The 21,579-nt window shown below is 36.9% G+C and overlaps 1 protein-coding gene across 1 annotated transcript in view; it reads left to right on the forward strand.

Annotated features, from left to right (window-relative positions):
• The window catches only part of STK3 (serine/threonine kinase 3), a 287,702-nt gene that overhangs the window by 88,395 nt on the left and 177,728 nt on the right, over nucleotides 1–21,579 (forward strand). The window contains exon 6 of the mRNA XM_020887266.2: nucleotides 399–566. Coding sequence (XP_020742925.2) covers nucleotides 399–566 — 168 coding nt within the window. The remainder of the gene's footprint in view (nucleotides 1–398; nucleotides 567–21,579) is intronic.

Genomic DNA, 21,579 nt, shown 5'->3' on the forward strand with positions numbered 1-21,579 from the left:
TTACTGTCAGGAAGAAGAAGTCATTATTTAGGTATTATTTAATTATTTTTATTTACCATTTAAGAGACATTGGATGAATATGAAAAAACATATATTGCCATCAAAATGCTTAAATATTTGGAAAGGAAAGCTGCATTTTTCCATTTCTGTAGGTTTTATTGTTATAGCGCTATCTTTAATGAAGGTAGTGGAGTTAAGTTACTTATGGACTCTTGGTTATTTCAGAATTCTAAATTCCTAAATATGTCATGTCACAACTGATTGAAATTTTAGGAAAATAGTCAATTTCAGATATAACCTGTAGTATTTGAGGGTTTCAAATATGTAGTTTAAGTAATACACTGGCAAATACATTTCCTTAGTGTTTTTGTAGTTACATCTGTGTAATGTTCTTGCAGGATACAATGGCAAAACGCAACACTGTGATAGGAACTCCATTTTGGATGGCTCCTGAGGTCATTCAAGAAATAGGCTATAACTGTGTGGCTGACATCTGGTCCCTCGGCATTACTTCTATAGAAATGGCTGAAGGAAAACCTCCTTATGCTGATATACATCCGATGCGGGTAAGAAAATGATGGAAAATGTCAATGTTAAAAGCGCTGCAGTTTTGTAGTGTGAGTGTAAATAAACACGGAGTAAAAAGATCATTTGAATTTGGATTCTGTGCAAAAAATTAGTAAAATTATCTGTCAGGGCTTAGTGACTGTTCAGTTCTTTCCACCATCACATCCTTAATCGGGAGGGAAAGAAGTGAAGCCTATATTTCTCTCTGCAGGGGCTGTTCTTTCCCCCAAAGTATACCTGCCACATTTCCCTGTGATTTATTTATTTATTTATTTTTCCCATTTATTGTTATTAGTTGGAGGCTAATTACTTTACAATATTGTAGTGGTTTTTGCCATACATTGACATGAATCAGCCTTGGATTTACATGTGTTCCCCATCCTGAGCCCCGCTCCCGCCTCCCTCTCCATCCCATCCCTCTGGGTCTTCCCAGTGCACCAGCCCTGAGCACTTGTCTCATGCATCCAACCTGGACTGGTGGTCTGTTTCACCCTTGATAGTATACTTGTTTCAATTCTGTTCTCTCAGAACATCCCACCCTCGCCTTCTCCCACAGAGTCTAAAAGTCTGTTCTGTACATCTGTGTCTCCTTTTCTGTTTTGCATATAGGGTTCCCTATGATTTAAATAGAAGAAAGGGCTGGTAAATCCACTGCATTATTCAGTTCCTCGTATTCTGAATGTAACAGTGGAGGCTTGGAAGAAATCCATTCTCTGCTACATACCCTGCATATTATACCTTTTTGTTTTTGTTTCTCTAGTTCAGCTAATATTAAAAAAGAATCCCAATTTCTAATATTGCTATGTATCTATAAGTGAATTAAGTGTTTATTTTTAGTGTTCAGTGAGAAAATGGAATTCCTTTTTTGAATATTATTTTATGGTTTTATGAACTCCTTTTCCATGATAAATTTTTGAGTCTGAAATGTATAGATTGCATATTCAAGTCTAATTGCCACTGCTTTAGGGTTTGTGATGATACAGTTTTTAAATTTATTAGTATGTGAATCTCAATTCATTATAAATAAATACATTTATCTTTGTAAACTTGTTGCCCTCTAGTGGCTGTATTCAACTCAAGAAGAAAGGATATAGGCATGAAGGCAGAAAGAAGGTGGGGGAGGGGGAGAGAGAATGTGTGTGTGTGTGTGTGTGTGTGTGTGTGTGTGTGTGTGTGTGTGTAAAGAAAAGAAGATGGTTTCAGGGTAGATGGAGAAATGTGTGAAGTAAACAGATGGGAGGAAAAAGAATGCAGTATTTTAGAGTATTTGAAAAAGAAGAATAAATTAAAATTCTATCTGATACCATAGTGCTATTATAAACTGAATTTCAGTAGTGTAGATAATAGTGTACTATACTGAAATATTTAAAAATCTGCCTGCCACTCAAGAACTCTTTGAGGAATATAATTGTATATGATATGTGTTATCTTCCTTGTGCTTATAAATGCCTCTTGCTCAAGTGAAACAGAAAAATAGCACGAATTCTTTGAAAATATTGACATAAACTATAACAAGGTCAACATAAAATGATCAATAAAATTCTCATTTCTTTTCTGATTATTAGATATCTTTGGTACTTTCAGCTAGAAAGTTTTTGGGGTGATCCTTAGCTAGATATATTTGAGTTTAAATTAGTGAGGTTAACCAAAGTATCCAAGACAGCCTAGCTAAGTGTCAGAGCTGGGATTTAACCCAGGACTTAAGAGTATTACTGTTCTGCTTCCTCCAGTATAAATCTTATTTTTTCCAACCAAATAGTTCCACATATTCAGTTTGACCATGAGGTAGTCTTTCTAGCAGATAGCCAAGGATTTAAAAAATAAAGCACAGAGTAGCTTCTCTCATTGCAAATTACATGTCACTGTGTCACAACCAAGTATGCTCCTAATCCAACATGATTTCTTTTTTTAAAAAATTTCAAAAATGTTTATTAAGAATTGAAAACTGAGTGAGTCATTTTTAAATTAAAAAAACAAAACAAGAATCCATGACCTCCTTCCTTCCTGCCCAATTAATAATGGAACCAAGTTGAGAAATTCTGGACGGCTGGGCTTGGTTAGAGGTGCCAGTTAAGTAGCCCCCGCCCCTGGCACGCCTGCACATCTTCCATCCGCCAGTTCCTGCTGTGTGTGCCTGGGTCGGCACCTGGCCCATCACCGTGTGTGTGCATGGGACTTTGCCCTCTGACATTGTACGGCCAGAAGTTACAACTCAGTGACAAAACTTAGGATTCCCTTTTCCTCTCGCTTTTTACATAGTTCAATTTTGGCTTGAATGACACCTTCTGTGCTCAACAGGTCTACTTTCTTAGTTTTCATTTTATTTTTCTTACCCCCATGGTAATTTCTTAGGGCTGTCCTAACATACTGCCACAAATTTGGTGGCTTAAAACTATAGAACTTTATTCTCTTACAATTCTGGAGACCAGCAGTTTGAAAGGAAGGTGTTGACAGGGCTGCACTCCTTCCAGAAGCTCTAAAGGAGACTCCGTTTTCTGACTCTTCAGCTTTGGGGTGGCGGCGGCCGGCAGTCCTTGGCATTCCTTGGGTTGCAGCTACATCTCTTAAGTCCCTGCCTGCACCTTTTATGTTACTCTCTCCTTTGTGAGTGTCTGCGTTTTCCTCTTCTGTCTGCCTCAGATTTTCCTCCGCCTTTTTCTTTAAAGGGCATATGCCATTGGATTTAGGGCCCACTCCAGCAATTGGGAATGATCTCCAACTGCAAGGATTTTTTTTTTCCAAATGAGATCCTGTTTAGAAGTTCTGAATATTAGGATATAGATGTATCTTTTGGGGACCACTCTTCAACCCACTATGTCTTCTACAATCTGTTCCCTTTTTTCAAATTATATGTATTTTAAGATCAGTAATGATTAATTTCAGGATCTATTTTCCTTGTCTTTTCTCAAATTTTTAAAATTGTGGTAAAGTAGTCATAAAAATAGTATCATTTTAACCATTTTTCAGTATACAATTCAGTGGCATGAAAGTACATTCACATCACACTGTCTATTACAAAAGTTTTTATCATCCGAAACTAAAACTTTATACACATTAAAAAATAACTCTTCATTATCTCCTCCCCCTAACACCTCATAACCATAATTCTCTCTGTTTCTATGAATTGGACTATTCTAAGCATCTCACATAAGTGAAATCATACAATATTTGTCCTTTTGTGTCCAGCTCCTTTCACTTAATATAATGTTTTCAAGGTTCATCCATTGTTGTAGCATGTATCCAAATTCTTTTTTAAGGCTGAATAATATTCCATCGTATAAATGCCACATTTTGTTTAAACATTCATCCGTGTTGGACACTTGAGTTGTTTCCACTCTTTGGTTGCTGAGACTCTTGCTTCTTTGAACATGAATGTGGATTTATTCTCTGCGAGAGTCTGCTCTCAACTCTGTGGCTATATACTCAGAACTAGAGTGCTGGGTCATATGGTAATTTTATGTTTAAGTTTTTGAGGAACCTCTCTACTGTCTTTCATAGCATTGTGCTATTTTACATTCCCACCAGCAATACACAAGGATTCAAGTTTCTCTACATTCTTGCCAACGCTTGTTTTCTGTCTTTTGATAATAGCCATCCTAATGAAAGTGAAGTGTTACTTCATGGTTTTGATTTACATTTCCCTAATAACTAGTGATGTTGAGTATCATTTCATGTACTTTTTGTTCATTTGTATATCTTCTTTGGAGAAACGGCTATTCAGGTTATTTGCCATTTTAAAATTGGGTTGTTTTCTGTGTTGTTGAGTTTCTGGTCTCATTTTAATCAGCTTTTCTCTAGTTTGGTCTGCCGTTTTCTATTTGCTGGCTGAAGTCTCCTAGCCCTTTGACTTTTTACTGCCTGTTTATTGTTCTTCCAGCTGTCCCCCATCACTTTTTGTATCCAATTCTAATACTCAGTCTAAGTCCCTTTGTAATTTTTTTGGGTAGAATCCTCTCAGTCCTTCCCTTGGGAGGTCTTTGAGTCAAAATGTATCTCAGATTTGCTGTCCTACAAGTATAGGATTGCTTATTTGTATTTAATTGTTGTATTACTTTGCTTTGTGTAATAGATGTGTTCTAGGCATTTTGTTTAAACATTTAATAGTTGTAAATTGGAGTTGACATTTTGGGGATATTATTTTTTAAAGATAATTTTTATTGATTCCTTTAGTGATGAGAATAATGTGTTGAAACTTACTTGCCATATAATTGTGTTTTTTTTTTATCATGGACATATCCATTTTAGCAGTAATACAAAATTTAATCATTAATATTAACATATTTTTGATTTAGTGTTAATGTTAAAATAGATGCCTGTTCTCATGTGGAGGCAGGAAGTCAACCTTTGGACCAGTTGGAGAATATATCTGGTGTCTGACATTGGTTATTTTGTGTCAGAGAAACTGAGTGTCCCCTAAGTATGGATGTTTGATTTTTTGAAGACAAGGACCCTGGAATTTTCTTCTTATATTCTTTTACTTCTGTTCCCTTTTCTTTATTTCCTTCTGCATATATTCAGGGCACATTCATCATGTCCCAGTCAGACTTTGAGGATGTAGTGGTAAGCAGTACAGGTGTGTGTCCTGTTCTCTTGGAACTTCCACTCCAGTGATAACGTGCATTCTGATGTTAGAATTATTTTACTTTCTGTGTGTGTGTATGGGGAGGAAGTACATATATATTCAGTTGTTTAGGATGTAAGACCATACACTGTAACAACGTTTATTCATTTATATGTACATTACAAACCATGAAGGATCACATGCCCATAGGATTTTTGTTATTTTGACGTTGTAGTGCTAGTTTTTCTCCCTTGAACTTACCCTCATCTTCCTTTTTCTCCGTTTCCCCCCAGTGCTGCCTTGACTTCCTCTGACTGTTCCCTGTTTCCTAACAGTGTGCGTACATGAATGCTCACACAGTCCCTCTCGAACCTTCATGTTTCTTTCTGTTCGTACACTATTTCTTCCCCCATCTGTTCCCTGTGTTTTTCTGCCTGATTATTTTAAGTGATACCTTGATTCTCTTAACTGTACTTTCAGATCAGAAATAGCTAAGGATCCAGAGGAGGGGGCAAATTGGATCATTGGAGAATTTCAGTACAACTTCCCGGACATGTGGTTTTTCACTCTATTTGAGAGTTAGAGTTGTTCTGCCCTGTGGTCCTAATACATGTGGGAGTACAAGGCGTTCCAGCCTCAAAATCGAGGATTAAGGTTTATTACATTGACAGTTTCAACATATTTCTGTCCAGTAGGAGTTATTATTCTTGAAGAGATGAATAAGCAGGGAAAACAGAATAAACAGATCTCAATTTCTCTTGGTTGAGTCTGCTGAGGTCACCCCTGAGGGTTTCATGGGGAAGACAAATTCCCACTGTTAATTTATATTCAAACCTTGCTGTTGATGTTGCCAAGTCCTCTGTAAATATGATTAGTTTGGTAACTACTGAGGAAGCAATCATCACTTTCTCACTGACATACTAATTATGTGAATAGGAATAGTAATATTGGAGACATATTTCCATTAAGTTTTACTTAAAGAATTACACTAGAATCTATCTTTTAAAGATTTTAATGTGGGATACTAGCACAGGCAATATTTCTCTGTATTTGTGTGGGAGCATTTACAGGAGACAATATAAGTTGATTTATTAATGATTGAAAGATGATTTATATTTCATACTTTTTTGACTGGGATCCTTAGTAAGAAATTTATTTCACATTGTGACATATTATGCACATGTGGGCATGCATGTGTGTGCACACAGTTGAAACAAAATATATATAAATAGTTTCCCAGGTAGCCTGCTGCTGCTGCTGCTGCTGCTAAGTCACTTCAGTCGTGTCCGACTCTGTGCGACCCCACAGACGGCAGCCCACCAGGCTCCCCCATCCCTGGGATTCTCCAGACAAGAACATTGGAGTGGGTTGCCATTTCCTTCTCCAATGCATGAAAGTGAAAAGTGAAAGTAAAGTTGCTCAGTCATGTCTGACTCTCAGCGACCCCATGGACTGCAGCCCACCAGGCTTCTCCATCCATGAAATTTTCCAGGCAAGAGTACTGGAGCGGGGTGCCATTGCCTTCTCCCACAGGTTAGCTTAGTGGTAAAGAATTCTGCCTGCCAATGCAGGAGCCACAGGTTTGATCCTTGGGTCTGGAAGATGGCTGAGAAAATAGCAACCTACCCAGTATTCTTGCTGAGATAATCCTGTGGACAGAGAAGCCTGGTGGGTTACAGACCGTGGGGTTGCAAAGAGTTAGACAGAACTGAAGGGTCTGAGCACGTCACATATTCACAACATAAACAGTACTTATCTATGTTTGTCTATAATGGGTCCCGTGTGAAATAAATTTTATATTGTGAATTACTGTTTGTGATTGACTCTGATTTCTATTCTATCACAGTATTATCATCTGTTGTACTTCATCTTTTCATTAAAAAAAAAGGTGGTTCAAATCCATTCAGTTGATTTATGACCCAGCATTGGTTTGTAACTTGAATTTTAAGGGCAAGAACCACTGTACCAACCTTTGGAAATCTGATTTCTTCCAGTGCCATGATGCTTTCATTGTTGCCACATGAGAGTGGTGACCTGGTGTATGAGTCCTAAATCAGTTCTGTTATCTGAAAATTAGTTATATTGGAGTATATCAAGGCTGTATATTGTCACCCTGCTTATTTAACTTATATGCAGAGTATATCATGTGAAAAGCCAGACTGGATGAAGCACAAGCTGGAATCAAGACTGCTGGGGGAAAATCAATAACCTCAGATACACAAATGACACGACCCTTACGGCAGAAAGCAAAAAAGAACTAAAGAACCGCTTGATGAATGTGAAAAAGGAGAGTGAAAAAGTTGGCTTAATACTCAACATTCAGAAAACTAAGATCATGGCATCTGGTCCCATCACTTCATGGCAAATAGATGGAAAAACAGTGGAAACAGTGGCAGACTATATTTTTGTATGCTCCAAAACCACTGCAGATGGTGACCGTAGCCATGAAATTAAAAGACTCTTGCTCCTTGGAAGGAATGCTGTGACAGACCTAGACAGCATATTAGAAAGCAGAGACATTACTTTGCTGACAAAGGTCCGTCTAGTCAAAGCTATGGTTTTTCCAGTAGTCATGTATGGATGTGAGAGTTGGACTATAAAGAAACTTGAGCGCTGAAGAATTGATGCTTTTGAACTATGGTGTTAGAGAAGACTCTTGAGAGTCCCTTGGACTGCAAGGGGATCCAACCAGTCAATCCTAAAGGAGTCAGTCTTGAATATTCATTGGAAGGGCTGATGCCGAAGCTGAAACTCCAGTACTTCGGTCACCTGATGTGAAGAACTGACTCATTTGAAAAGACCCTGATGCTGGGAAAGATTGAAGGCAGGAGCAAAAGGGGACTTCAGAGGATGAGGTGGTTGGATAGCATCACCGACTTGATGGACATGAGTTTGAGCAAGTTCTGGGAGTTGGTGATGGACAGGGAGGCCTGGAGTGCTACAGTCCATGGGGATGCAAATAGTCGGACATGATTGAGCGACTGAACTGAACTGAGGGGGTGGTGTTGGAGAAGACTCTTGAGAGTCCCTTGGACTGCAAAGAGATCAAACTAATCAATCCTAAAGGAAATGAGACCTGAATATTCATTGGAAGGATTGTGCTGAAGCTGAAGCTCCAGTACTTTGGTCACCTGATGCAAAGAGCTGACTCATTAGAAAAGACCCTGATGCTGGGAAACATTGAAGGCAGGAGGAGAAGGGGACAACAGAGGATGAGATGGTTGGATGGCATCATTGACTTGATGGACATGAGTTTTAAGCAAGCTCCAGGAGATGGTGGAGGACAGAGAAGCCTGGTATGCTGCAGTTCATGGGGTCACAAAGAGTTGGACACGACTGAGCAGTTGAATAGTAACTAATTGTCCATTTCACTAAATTGTTATGAAGATCATAGAAGACATTATAAATGAGCAACATATATATAATATTAAATACTTTAGAAATATTAGGTAGCTTTATTAAGTTTTCAAGTCTCAAATTGAAATTGTAAATTAGTTCAAGTTCTTATGGAGGGTACCCTGTTTGATATTATTTACTGTTGTCTTGGCTTATTGAGTAGAGTTCGAGGTATTGGGAGCTTATACAGTGCCCAGGGGAGTTTATTGCCAGCTGGGGGAGGTTGTTGAAAGCTTTTAAGCTCTTGCTTATGGCTGCTGAGATGACTTCTGCAGCCTCTACTGGAAACAATATGGAAATAATGAGCCCATGAGGACAGAGAGACATGTGGACTCCTTTTTCTAACCTCAGGTCATACTGTGATATACAGATGTTTTCTACTTCATTTTCACTATATACTCAGTAATGGAAACTGTGATTCACAAGAGAGTAGAATGAGTTTTTTCTTGAGCAGCGAATTCAGAGAGTCAGTGGACCTCCAGAATTGCATTTAAATATAGGTTTTTGGGCAAATGTCCATTTTTTGGTGAGAGAGTTCACAGTTTTCATCAATGAAAATACGAGTTTCTTGGTCCCCAAAGATTGAGAACTGTGGCTCTCAGTAATAGTATTGGAGACCTTTAACAGAGTTTCTTATTATATTGTGTATTTAGGATGTGGTTTTGTTCATTATTTACTTTATTACAGCATATCACTGTTCTGTGTTTTAATTTGGAACCAGTAACTATATATGCATAGGGCAGCTGTGATTTCACCCCAATCCCCCAAAACTCTTGAACTTCTGGAAAGTTTAGTTTTATGTATGTCTATTTATTGTCTGAAGTTCCACTATTAAAAAAAAAAAAATCTTTTTTCCCCCTCTATATTTTCATATCACTTCTTCTCTTCTCTTTCTTATGATTCTTTTAAACTTCCTATGTATCAATATTGCAGTAATGTTTATGCTGTTGTCTTATTTCTTCTACTAGATCTAAGTTTTAAATGCAAGCGTATTTCATCTTTGTGTGTCTAATTGAAAATCAGAGTGACTTACCTAAGAGCATCCAATAAATGTTTTTGGTGAATATGTGCTGAATTCTCTTTCCTATCTCAGAGATACTTCATGGTGTTGATATTGAAATCTAGCAGACTGAGGTTCTTCTTTCTTATAATGATAATGTACGAGGGTCAGGGAAATAAATGAAAAATGAAAGTAAATACTAATTAAGTACAACTTGAAAGCCATATTGTTGCTCTTGACTTGACTTTTGAACTTTTACTAAGTGCAGTTAAAGTTTCAATTTTAAATTGCTTTAATTCACATATATACATATATATATATGTGTGTGTGTGTGTGTGTGTGTATATATATATATATATATATATATTTGCTACTTTAGATCCTGTTAATATGTTGAAGGAGATCAGAAAGACTTAGTGTTGGCCTCTGGACAGTAGCTTTGGTTTACTAATGGGGATTCATGGGGGTTCAGTCATCAGCCCTCTTGAAGGTCTTAAAATCAATTGTATAGACTTACTGTATTGATCATAGTAAGTTTTGTTGTGTTTTGTTAACCTAACTGTTTAGGTTAACGTTTATTTTAGAAGACATAAATATCCAGGTGTTTTTGTGTTAGGATATTGGGAGGTATCTGTGGGCAGTTGTTGACTCTACTTTCATGTCTGTTGCACTTAAAAATTCATAATGTTTTTGGAGGAAATGCTGTCTGTAGCATATTGATGTTTGAAATCATGGCTGAATCAGACATATTTAAAAAAATGAAGACAGATAAAACATACCTGACTTAAAAACTATTTTAGCTAAATTCTTGCAGAGTAGAATTTTCAGCTGTCCTAGAGGAATATATTAAATACAGATTATTTGTTTGATTATGTTAACTTAGTTTTCAGTAGAACTTTTACATAAATAGAATCATCTTCATTACATCTGGGATCGTTTAAATAGCATAATTACATGTAGTTGTGCTATGTAATGAAAGGTAAGGGATAAATGATCAGAGGTGACTTTATAAGCATTGCAGTAAGTGACTTATAAACTGAAGGTCACCATTTTAATTGGAAGGTTTGTGAATCTCTTAAATTCTGTAATCAAATGAGTGATATCAAAGGAAGAAGTAATTTAACATAACAATTGTGGCTTATGCCGAACATATGTTCCTGTTAATAAGTTGCATTATAGTCTTTAAGGACTTGTATGCAGTTAGTACATTTTGGTTCATTTGATACCCACAGTTTTTCTTAATTTTTATTAGTGAGTTGTTACAGTGGTTAACAAGAAATACACAGATTTAAGTTGCAATAGTTTTCCCAGGGTTATATGATCTAACTTCACAAGCTTCTTGGACATATGTAGATGCTTTTCTATTTTGCTTTAGTTATGACATACAATTGATACAGGCAAGCATGAAAGCTTGGGCAAATTTTCATTGCTTTTTCTGGATCTTGCTCAGGTTCTGTGGTATTTATGTAAAGCACAATTTTGTTACTTGGGAATGCATGCTGAAATTATCATGTGCACTATTTTGCTGTAGGCCCGTTGGCTCTGCCACAAAGGCAGCACACTGCCAGTAGGCCATTTCCTTGTCGGCTGCATTTACAATTTAATAGAAATATTACATGACTTTTTAAACAAGTGTTTTGGCAGGGAGGAAATGGCAGATTCCTTACAAACAAGCATAGCTTCCTTTCCTTAACCACACTCCAGCTACTCAACAAATGGTAGTTGGTTTCAAGTTTGGGGGCTTTGAGGGTAGAATGGGAAGTCAGGTTGAAACAGGAATGACACTGATATTTACTATAAAATAGTTATGTATTTTTAACTGCTGGATCTTATTACTGTATAGTTTCAGTGAGTGACAACCAATGTATTTCTGAATTAGGGGTGAGGTTATTTTTATGCATTTCACCTGGCTGGGGATATCTGGTTTTGATTGGTTGAACCGTCGGGACCACCAGATAGGCTCTAAGATGTTAGTTTACTTTTTATAATTTTTTTTTAATAGTTTTGGCTTTGCTGTATATATTGGTCTACGTGACATTTGAGTAAGCAGTACTTATTTGGTATCAACTATAATTTTTATCTTGAAGATGAATCACTTTGGGGTGTAGAGAATGGAAAGAAAATTTGGTAGACTTGTTAGCACTGACATACAACATAATGGATTCCTAGCACATCTTTTGTTCAGTTTGCTTTAGCTCACTATTACGTGTTTTGAATTTGAAAACTCACATTTGCAGTTGTTGTTTTTTTTTCTTGGATGCTATTCCATCCTATCCCATTCTTATTTTATTTAGGTCTTTGAATCTTAAATCATTGATAGTTGTGGGCAAAATACTGACCTTTTAAATTCTAAAGTATTTCATACTTTTGGGGACTCTAAAGAAAAGAAAAATTGTACTTCATTTTCAGCCTTGCCTGTGGTCACATTTTACTTTCTAGTGTAGATCTGGCTTTTTCTTCTGTATGTGAAGAGAACAGTTTATAGTAGGTCTTTCCCCTTTTCTTTTCTTATTGCTTCTGACTTCTTAGCCAGCTTACCTGGCAGCTGTAGTCAGTTATGCTGCTGTGGTGTGGTAGAGACTGGCACTGGGTGTGTTCTTATAGCCATCACAGCATTGGCTTTTGTTATTTTCCATGTTTCAGTTTGTTGGTAATGGACATATGGACATCATATGTTCCGCAGAGTACTGTACGAAGCCAATTTGAACTGTTTCCATTTGCCTCAAGTCCAATCATGATATTTATTTTTCCATGGCACTTACCCAGATTATCCATACCTCCTGCTTAGCTTGTGTCACTGCCACCATGGACTGCATTTCTTCTGATTGCCTCCAGTTTTTCACAGTATCTAATTGCCTATTCCACCTTAGCTTTCTTTGCACAGCATTGATTGATGTTTATAAAATATCTCAAGATCTTTTAGATAACAGATACTCAGGTGCATAGAAGTATGATATTCAGCTTGTTTCTTGTTTATATATAAGGAATGTTTTTATAGCCAGCCTCCTAAAGTGGAATTGAATATTCTAGTGGAAAACTTAGAAGAGTAACTGTGTCATTTTAGCCAATATTGCTTACTTTTTAGTATCAACAATAACAGCAATGTGATCTCCCAGAGAACCTTTGATATAACAAATCACGTCATAATTTTATTGCTGAATTTTGAAAAGATCCTACAAGTTGCCTTTTAGATTTAAGAAAATAAGACTACATTATTGTTTACTGAAGCTGTTCTTCAGCTCTTAGTCCTCTGTGAAGTCATTTTAGATACTGATTTTCAGAATATGAATAAATGAGTTGCAGTCATTTCATGACTTTAGGTGAGTTAGCTATTACTGTGACCCAAAAGCTTTGCCTTTACACAGGAATGTATTTATTCATTCATTCAGCAGTTATTTACTGAACACTTACTATGGCTAGGGACTGTTCTAGTTCAGAGGATGCAACAATTAAAAAAAAGTTGAAAATTTCTCTTTATTAAGCTTATATTTGAGTGAGGGGGAGAGATAATGAAGAAGAGAAGTAGATACAACACCTTAGGATTTCTCTGGTGGCTCAGTCCTGGCAGTGCAAGAGATGTAGGAGACATGGGTTCGATCCCTGGGTTGGGAAGATCATCTGGAGAAGGAAATGGCAACCCACTCCAGTATCCTTGCCTGGGAAATCCCATGAACAGAGAAGCCTGGCAGGCTTCTGTCCATGGGGTCACAAAAGAGTCAGTCACAACCGAGTTACTAAACAACAACAACAAAAGTATGTTAGTAATAAGTCCTACAGTAGGAAAAATAAAGAGGTAAGTGAGAAAGGAAATTTCAGTGGTGAGGTAGAGTGGTTGATGTATAGTACTGGATTGCTGGTGAAGACCTCACTGAAGAGATGACTTGAATGAAAACTTTTAAGAAAATGGGTATCTGTGTACAAAGTATTCCACATAAAGGCAGCCAACTTCAGTTTCATTAGTCCTGAAGTGGGAATGTGCCTGGTAACTCCAGGTACAGATCATAGAGACTTGAAGGTTTCAGTAAATACTTAGACTCTTATTCTGAATGAGATGAGGGTTTCTGAGAAGAGGGTGGCATGAGACTAGCCTGAGGAGTTACAAGGGTAGAATCACATAAACTAGGAGACTTGAATGACCCACACAAGAGATGATTGCATTAGGGCGGTAAAAGCAGTGAAAAATGAAGTCAGTCAGTCCACTCTTGCGACCCCACGGACTGTAGCCTCCCAGGCTCCTCTGTCCATGGGATTTTCCAGGCAAGGGTACTGGAGTGGGGTGTCATGTCCTTCTTCAGGGGATCTTCTCGATCCAGGTGTCAAACCCGGTTTCTTCCACATTGTAAGCAGATGCTTTTACTATGTGAGCCACCGTGGAAGTCAAAAGCAGCGAAGAAAGTGAGAAATCGTTGGTTTCTGGTGTGTTTTTAAAGGTGGATGAACAGAATTTGTTGATAGATTAGGTGCGTGAGAACACTGAGAGTGCTTTAAAGCCATTTGGTACAACTTTGGGAGCTGGCCTGTTTTTCTGCTCTGCCGAAGTGTAAGGCACGAGATCGAGTAGAGTTGTAGAGTTTTTTCTTCCAGGAAGCCCAGCTATAAATGTAATACATGTTTACTGTAGAAAGGAAGGAAGAAATAAGGAAAGCAAAATGTAAAGAAGAAAAGAAAAATCACTTGTTCTGCCTAGAGATTCACAGTTAACATTTTGATGTATGGTATTCTTGTTTACTTTGCATGTAGATCATGCCCATGAGAAGCATACTGTTTTTTAACCAAAATTGAAATGATGAGATTGTGTTTTGTAATTTTTATTTTTCGTTTAGCACTATATCTTGGAAGTGTCCCCATATTCTTAAGTATTTTGAGCTTTAAAATGTTTAGAAAATTGCTTACATGAAATAATCTTAGATATTCTACTTTTATGATAAAAAGTTTTAAAATGAGTTGTTTTCCTTTTTTATGAAACTTGTGAAAATTGTAAAGCACTATAGAATTCAAAGAATCTTTCATTCAATAAAAAATAAATTTAAAAAAGGATTCATTGCTACTCAACAGTCTTAAAGTGTGCAAAAATGTCTTAGTTTTAATATTTGCTACTAATAAATTATTATCCATTATCATAAATTATACTTTTAAAGGACTTCCCAGGTGGTATTAGTGGTAATGAACCCACCTACCAATGTGGGAGATGTAAGATACATGGGTTCAATCCCTGGGTTGGGAAAATCCCCTGGAGAAGGTCATGGCAGCTGACTCCAGTATTAATGCTGTGGGCATAACTGAGTCACTTAGTCATACGTCTGTAACTGACACATCATTGTTAATCAACTAACTATAATGAAAAAAGGATTCATGGCTAGTTAGCAGTTCCAAAGTGTGCAAAAATGTCTTGGCTTTAATATTTAATACCAATAAGTTATTAACATTAATAATTAATATTAATAAATTATCCATTAGTTATCATAAATTATACTTTTAAAGACTATAAATAGTCTAACAACTTTTAAAGTAAGGTATAACATTGGTTCTCTATGGATTTCATTTTTTATTTCTGTATAAAAGTTTTAAACTTTCTTCTAGAGGAAATTGTTATTTTTGAGCTTTGAGAAACTGGTATTTATATTACATTGCCATTTATACATCCTATCCTTAACTCTGTATCAAGTAAGCAGGCTTAACCAGCTGAATGATTGCATCAAGCCTAAATAATTAACCATATCAGAAAACAGGCAATTAATAATGACCAGATTGTTAGATACTTTCTTCTAGCGGTACAGACATTTAAAAAAGAAAACATTCCAAATGTTTTTTTCATTTAAAATGTATTTTACCTGCCAAAAAATACAGATGTGATTTTCTTAACCTTGAACACTGAGATATGCATGTGCAGTAGAGAAGCATTCCTCTTTTGCCAACTAATTAGCTTTTGGCATAAGTATAATTGTTTTTCAACTACCTGACTCCTTCTAGTATCCTTTGGCTGATGGTATTCTGCATTTATAAAATGACTTTGCAAAATTTCAAAAAGAAAGCTTCTGAAAAGTTCTTAGGAGAGACGGGAAAAATGATGAAGGACAGAATAACAGTACCCCTGTTTGGGGGTTGGGAGGAAGGAGGTGAAAGGGAAGCCAGAGAGTCAGAGAAGAATTTGGAGAATATGGTGTTCCAGGCGAGGGAGAGAAGAGTTTTTTAGAAGAAAGTGATTGATGACTTTTTATCAGTGTTTGTCTTTTTTCCCTTTAGATTGGGTAGTATGAAGAGATTATTAGATGGAAGTCATGGTTAACTTTCAGGAGTGTAATTTAACTCAGTGGCAGGGCAGAAGCCAATTCCTGAGGGATCAAGGGATGAAGAGGGATAGAGGACTAGGCAGTACCAGTAGAATCTATTTTAGGTTATTTGGCAACCAAGAGGAGGGGAGAAGTTGGGAAACTAGTTTAGAGGCATCAGAGTTGAGGAGAGATTTTATTAGGATGAGAGGACTTAATCTGATTTTAGAATGAGATGAAGGATGCAGGGAGAGGATTAAAGTTGTAGGGAGTAGGGCCAAAGATGACGATCAGGGAGACAAGGCCCACGTCAAAGAAAGAGGGGATGTGGTTGAAGGTGAAAGTGCAGTCCTTAGCTTTGGGGAAAATGAATCTAAAGTATATTCTGTTTATAACAGGCTCATGCTTGCATGTAACAGAATACAAGTGCTACATTTTAAGAACCCATCCCTGACTGCTGCAGTAGCAATATATAGCATTCCATATGGTTGCCCAGCTTAGTCAGGGCCACTCAGTTGAAGGGCAGCAATTCTTTTGGTAGGCAGTGCTTGATTTAGGAGGCTGGTTAGCTGTAGTTGCTTACAAAGCATTCAGAAACTTGTCAGTAACTGTATTCTGACCTGCTCTAAAAATGATTAATTAAGACTGAAACTAACTACTCAAAGACTTCACCAAACTTTTAAAAAACAGTTGTTGGAAAACACACATAACATAAAATTTGCCATTTTAACTTTTTAAATGTATAGTTCAATGATGTACATAGTATTTATTGAAAAAATCTGCATATACATGGACCTGTGTCATTCAGCTCATGTTCAAATGTCATCTGTACCTTTACATTGTTGTACACTCTTCACCACCACCTGTTTCCAGAACTTTAAAGTTTTTTTCATTTTTTTGTTATGATAAAATATGTACAACATAAATTCTACCATTTAGCCATTTTAAAGTGGCACTGAATACATTCACATTGTTCTGCAACATCACTGCTATTCATCTTAGCTCTTTTTCAACATCTCACATTGAAACTCTGTACTTACTAAGCAATAATTCTTTATTAATCCCTCATCCCGTCTCTAATCACTATTCTTCATATTTCTATAAATTTGATTATTCTAAGCACCTCAAAAATCACTGCAGATGGTGACTACAGCCATGAAATTCAAAGACGCTTGCTTCTTGGAAGAAAAGTTATGACCAACCTAGACAGCATATTAAAAAACAGAGGCATTAGTTTGCCAACAAAGGTCCATCTAGTCAAAGGTATAGTTTTTCCAGTAGTCGTGTGTGGATGTGAGAGTTGGACTATAAAGAAAGCTAAGTGTTGAAGAATTGATGTTTTTGAACTGTGGTATTGGAGAAGACTCTTAAGAGTTCCTTGGACTGCAGGGAGATCCAACCAGTCCATCTTAAAGGAAATCAGCCATGAATATCCATTGAAAGGACTGATGGTTGAAGCTGAAACTTCAATAGTTTGGCCACCTGATATGAAGAACTGACTCATTTGAAAAGACCCTGATGCTAGGAAAGATTGAAGGTGGGAGGAGAAGGGGATGACAGAGGATGAGATGGTTGGTTTGCATCACCGACTCAGTGGGCATTCGTTTGAGTGGACTCCAGGAGTTGGTGATGGACAGGGAGGCCTGGCATGCTGCAGTTCATGGGGTCACAGTCGGGACATGACTGAGCAACTGAACTGAACCAACTAAACTGAAGCATTTCACAGTAAGTGGAATCATATAATATTGTCCTTTTTTGCCTGACTTCTTTACTTAGCATGTCTTCAAGGTTCATCCATATTGCTGTTGTTCACTTGCTAAGTCATGTTCGCGTCTTTGCAACCTCATGAACTGCAGCACATCAGGCTTCCCTGTCCCTCAGTATCCCCGAGGAGTTTGTTCAAACTCATATTCATTGAGTTGGTGATGCCATCCAACCATCTCATCCTCTGTCGCTACTTCTCCTCTTGCCCTCAGTCTTTCCCAGCATCAGAGTCTTTTCCAGTGAGTCAGTTCTTCACATCAGGTGGCCAGACTATTGGAGCCTCGGCTTCAGATTCAGTCCTTCCAATGAATATTCAGGATTGACTTCCTTTAGGACTGATTGGATTGATCTTCTTGTTGTCCACGGGACTCTCAAGAGTCTTAACCTGCACCTCAGTTCAAAAACATCAATTCTTCGGTGCTCAACCTTCTTTATGGTCCAACTCTGATATGTACATGACTACTGGAAAAACTACAGCTATGTCTTCCCTGTAGCTCAAACAGTAAATAATCTGCCTGCAACACAGGAAACCTGGATTCAATCCCTGGATCCGGAAGATCCTCTGGAGAAGGGAATGACAATCTACTGCAGTATTCTTGCCTGGAAAATCCCCTGGACAGAGGAGCCTGGCAGGCTACAATCCATGGGATTGCAAAGAGTTGGACGCAACTGAGTAACTTAACACTACACTACACTGTTGGAAAAATGATGTCTCTGCTTTTTAATACACTGTCTAGGTTTGTCATAGCTTTCTTCTGAGGAGCAAGTGTCTTAATTTCATGGCTGCAGTAACTGTCCACCATGATTTTTGAGCCCACGAAAATAAAATCTGTTACTTTTTCTACTTTCCCCCTTCTGTTTGCTGTGAAGTGATGGGACCAGATACCATGATCTTAATTTTGTTTTGTTTTTAATATATATGTTTTATTGATGTATAGTTGACTTAGAATGTTTCAGGTGCATAGCATGTATACATGTGTATACATGTACACATAAATATTATTTTTCAGATTATTTTACATTGTAATTTATTACAAGATACTGACTATGATCTTTTTTTGAATGTTGAGTTTTAAGCTAGCTTTTTCACTCTCCTCTTTCACCCTTATCAAACAAGAGGCTCTCTAGTTCCTCTTTGCTTTGTGCCATAAGGGTGGTGTCATCTGCATATCTGAGGCTGTTGATATTGCTCCTGGCAATCTTGATTCCAGCATGTGATTCATCCATTCCAGCATTTTGCACGATGTACTCTGCATACGTGTCAAGAACTCATTCTTTATTAAGCCTGAATAATATCCCATTGTGTGTATATACAAAATTCTCTTTATCTATTCATCCATTGACACTTGAGTTTGTTTTCACCTTTTGGTTATTATAAATAATGCTACCATGAACCTTGAATAGCGGTGTACAGATATCTGAGTTCTTGCTTTTAACTGCTAGATCATATGGTAATCAGTTCAGTGTTTTAATTCTTTGAGGAACAACTATACTGTTTTCTACAACTCACTCAACTCTTGATATTAGACATACAAATCAGAGGGCGTGCAGAATGCATAATGTTTTTATTCAAATGTTTATGGAACTGAGATGTGGGGAAAATATGTCTCTGTTTAGTGTGAAACACATTTAAATAATTTCAGGAAATTATTAAAAATCTTCTGAAGAAAAGATAATGTTTAAAAAAACTTTGTAGTTGTGAAGTTTTTTCTCATATCACATGTAGTATAACACTATTGACAGTGATGATGTGTGATACAGAAAGTAGAATGCTTTATTTCCCACTGACCTTGTATTTTTATCCATAAAGCACTTAATGTATATTTTTCTTCAATTGTTAAACATTTGGCTGTTTTAGAAAGCTTGACCTAAACTCTGCTTTAGATCCAGTAAAGCTTACATGCTTCATGCCCCAATTCTTTGACTGATGTCAACATATAATATTTGAAAATTTATTTTAATAATTTAATTTCATACTAAAATTATCAATGACAGTTTTCGTTTTTGTTGTTAAATGTGTATTTGAAATATAGTTATCATTCCCAAAAGAAACCTTTTGTAACACATTTAATGGAAACTTATTAGACAAACATTAGGCATGACAAAACAAAAAGACAGTCTTCTAATATTAAAACAAATATGTGAAGCCTAGAAATGGAAAATATGAAATATTCTCTTGCTTTTGGAGCTTTTCTTGTTTCTTTCTTTTTTTTTTTTTTTAGATATGAGTAGAAAGTGCCTCATAGTTTCTTCAGTAGCTTTTTTATTTGAGGTGAAGTACTTTCAGACTTGATCTCTTGGCTATTATAATTGATAGTTTGAGAGCTGACTGTGATCTCTTCACTTACTGACATATAGTTTAAAGGCTTCAAGTTTGGATTTGGAAATACTTTTCTCTTTTTCCTTAAAATAGGAATATGAATTAGTGATCTCTGATAGTCATAAATATGGCCTTATGGTTTTATGTTCTTTGTTATCTGCTTTCCCTGGGCTGATCCAATTCTTGATTCCCATTTTGTTTTCCATTGTGAAGAGTTTTTCAGATTTATCACAAAATGAACCTCCCATTGAGTTTGTAAATACGTGTGTAAAGATGTTAAAATAATATAATATGCAAAATATCACTAAAAATTACATAATTTGTGGGCTTCCCTGGTGGCTCAGATGGTAAGGAATCTGCCTGCAATGAGGGATTCAATCCCTGGGTCAGGAAGACACGCTGGAGGAGGGCATGGCAACCCACTCCAGTATTCTTGCCTGAAGAATCCCCATGGACAGGGGAGCCTGGCTGATTACAGTCCAGGAGATTGCAAAGAGTTGGACATGACCAAGCACAGCACAGCAATTATGATCTGTAGGGTTAAACTTACAAAATAATTCTTTGGTTGCCATGTTATTTGTATCTTTTTTTTAAAAATTTTGCTCCTTTTTTCCCCTAGATAGTTAAACACATAAGTACTATATGTCAAAATTATAGTTATAACTTGGATAACATGAAACAGTAAATATAGAAAGTAATTTTTTAGTTGCCATTTTTCATGTGTAATTTTTATATGAATATCTTTTTTTAGAGGAAATGAGTTCCTAATAGGTGAATTACATAATCTCATTCTGAATTTAAAAGAAATAATTTATACAGTGAAAACTTAAAGTAAGCATAAAACTCTAAACTTTTGTATGTTATATAAAATTTTGGACTACAACATCCTACATAGTTCCTGGTTTTTGTGGCATGGGTAATAATTTGTATGTGTATGCAGTTGAGGCTGACTCTTTGCACCCCTGTGGACTGTAGCTAGTTAAGCGCCTCTGTCCTTGGAATTTTCCAGGCAAGAATGCTTGAGTGGGTTGTTGCCATTTGTTGACTACTGGAAAAACCGTAGCTTGACTAGACAGACCTTTGTTGGCATAATGTCTCTGCTTTTTAATATGCTGTCTAGGTTGGTCATAGCTTTTCTTCCAAGGAGCAAGCGTCTTTTAATTTCATGGCTGCAGTCACCATCTACAGTGATTTTGGGGCCCCCCAAAATAAATTCTCTCACTGTTTGCATTGTTTCCCCATCTATTTGCCATGAAGTGATGGGACCAGATGCCATGATCTACGTTTTCTGAACTTGTTGAGTTTTAAGCCAACTTTTTCACTCTCCTCTTTCACTTTCATCAAGAGGCTCTTTAGTTTTCCTTCCCTTTCTGCCATAAGGGTGGTGTCATCTGCAAACCTGAGGTTATTGATATTTCTCCCATCAATCTTAATTCCAGCTTGTGCTTTATCTAGCCTGGCATTTCACATGATGTACTCTGCATATATAAGTTAAATAAGCAGGGTGATAATATATAACCTTGACGTACTCCTTTCTCGATTTGAAACCAGTCTATTGTTCCATGTCCAGTTCTAACTGTTGCTTCTTGACCTGTGATTGGAGTGAATGATAGGTGCTCAGTTGTGTCCGACTCATTGCGACCCTATGGAATGTTGCCTGCCAGGTTCCTCTGTCCATGGAATTCTCCAGGCAAGAATACTG

The sequence above is a fragment of the Odocoileus virginianus genome, chromosome 15, assembly GCF_023699985.2.
Source record: "Odocoileus virginianus isolate 20LAN1187 ecotype Illinois chromosome 15, Ovbor_1.2, whole genome shotgun sequence".
Classification (NCBI taxonomy): Eukaryota; Metazoa; Chordata; class Mammalia; order Artiodactyla; family Cervidae; genus Odocoileus; species Odocoileus virginianus.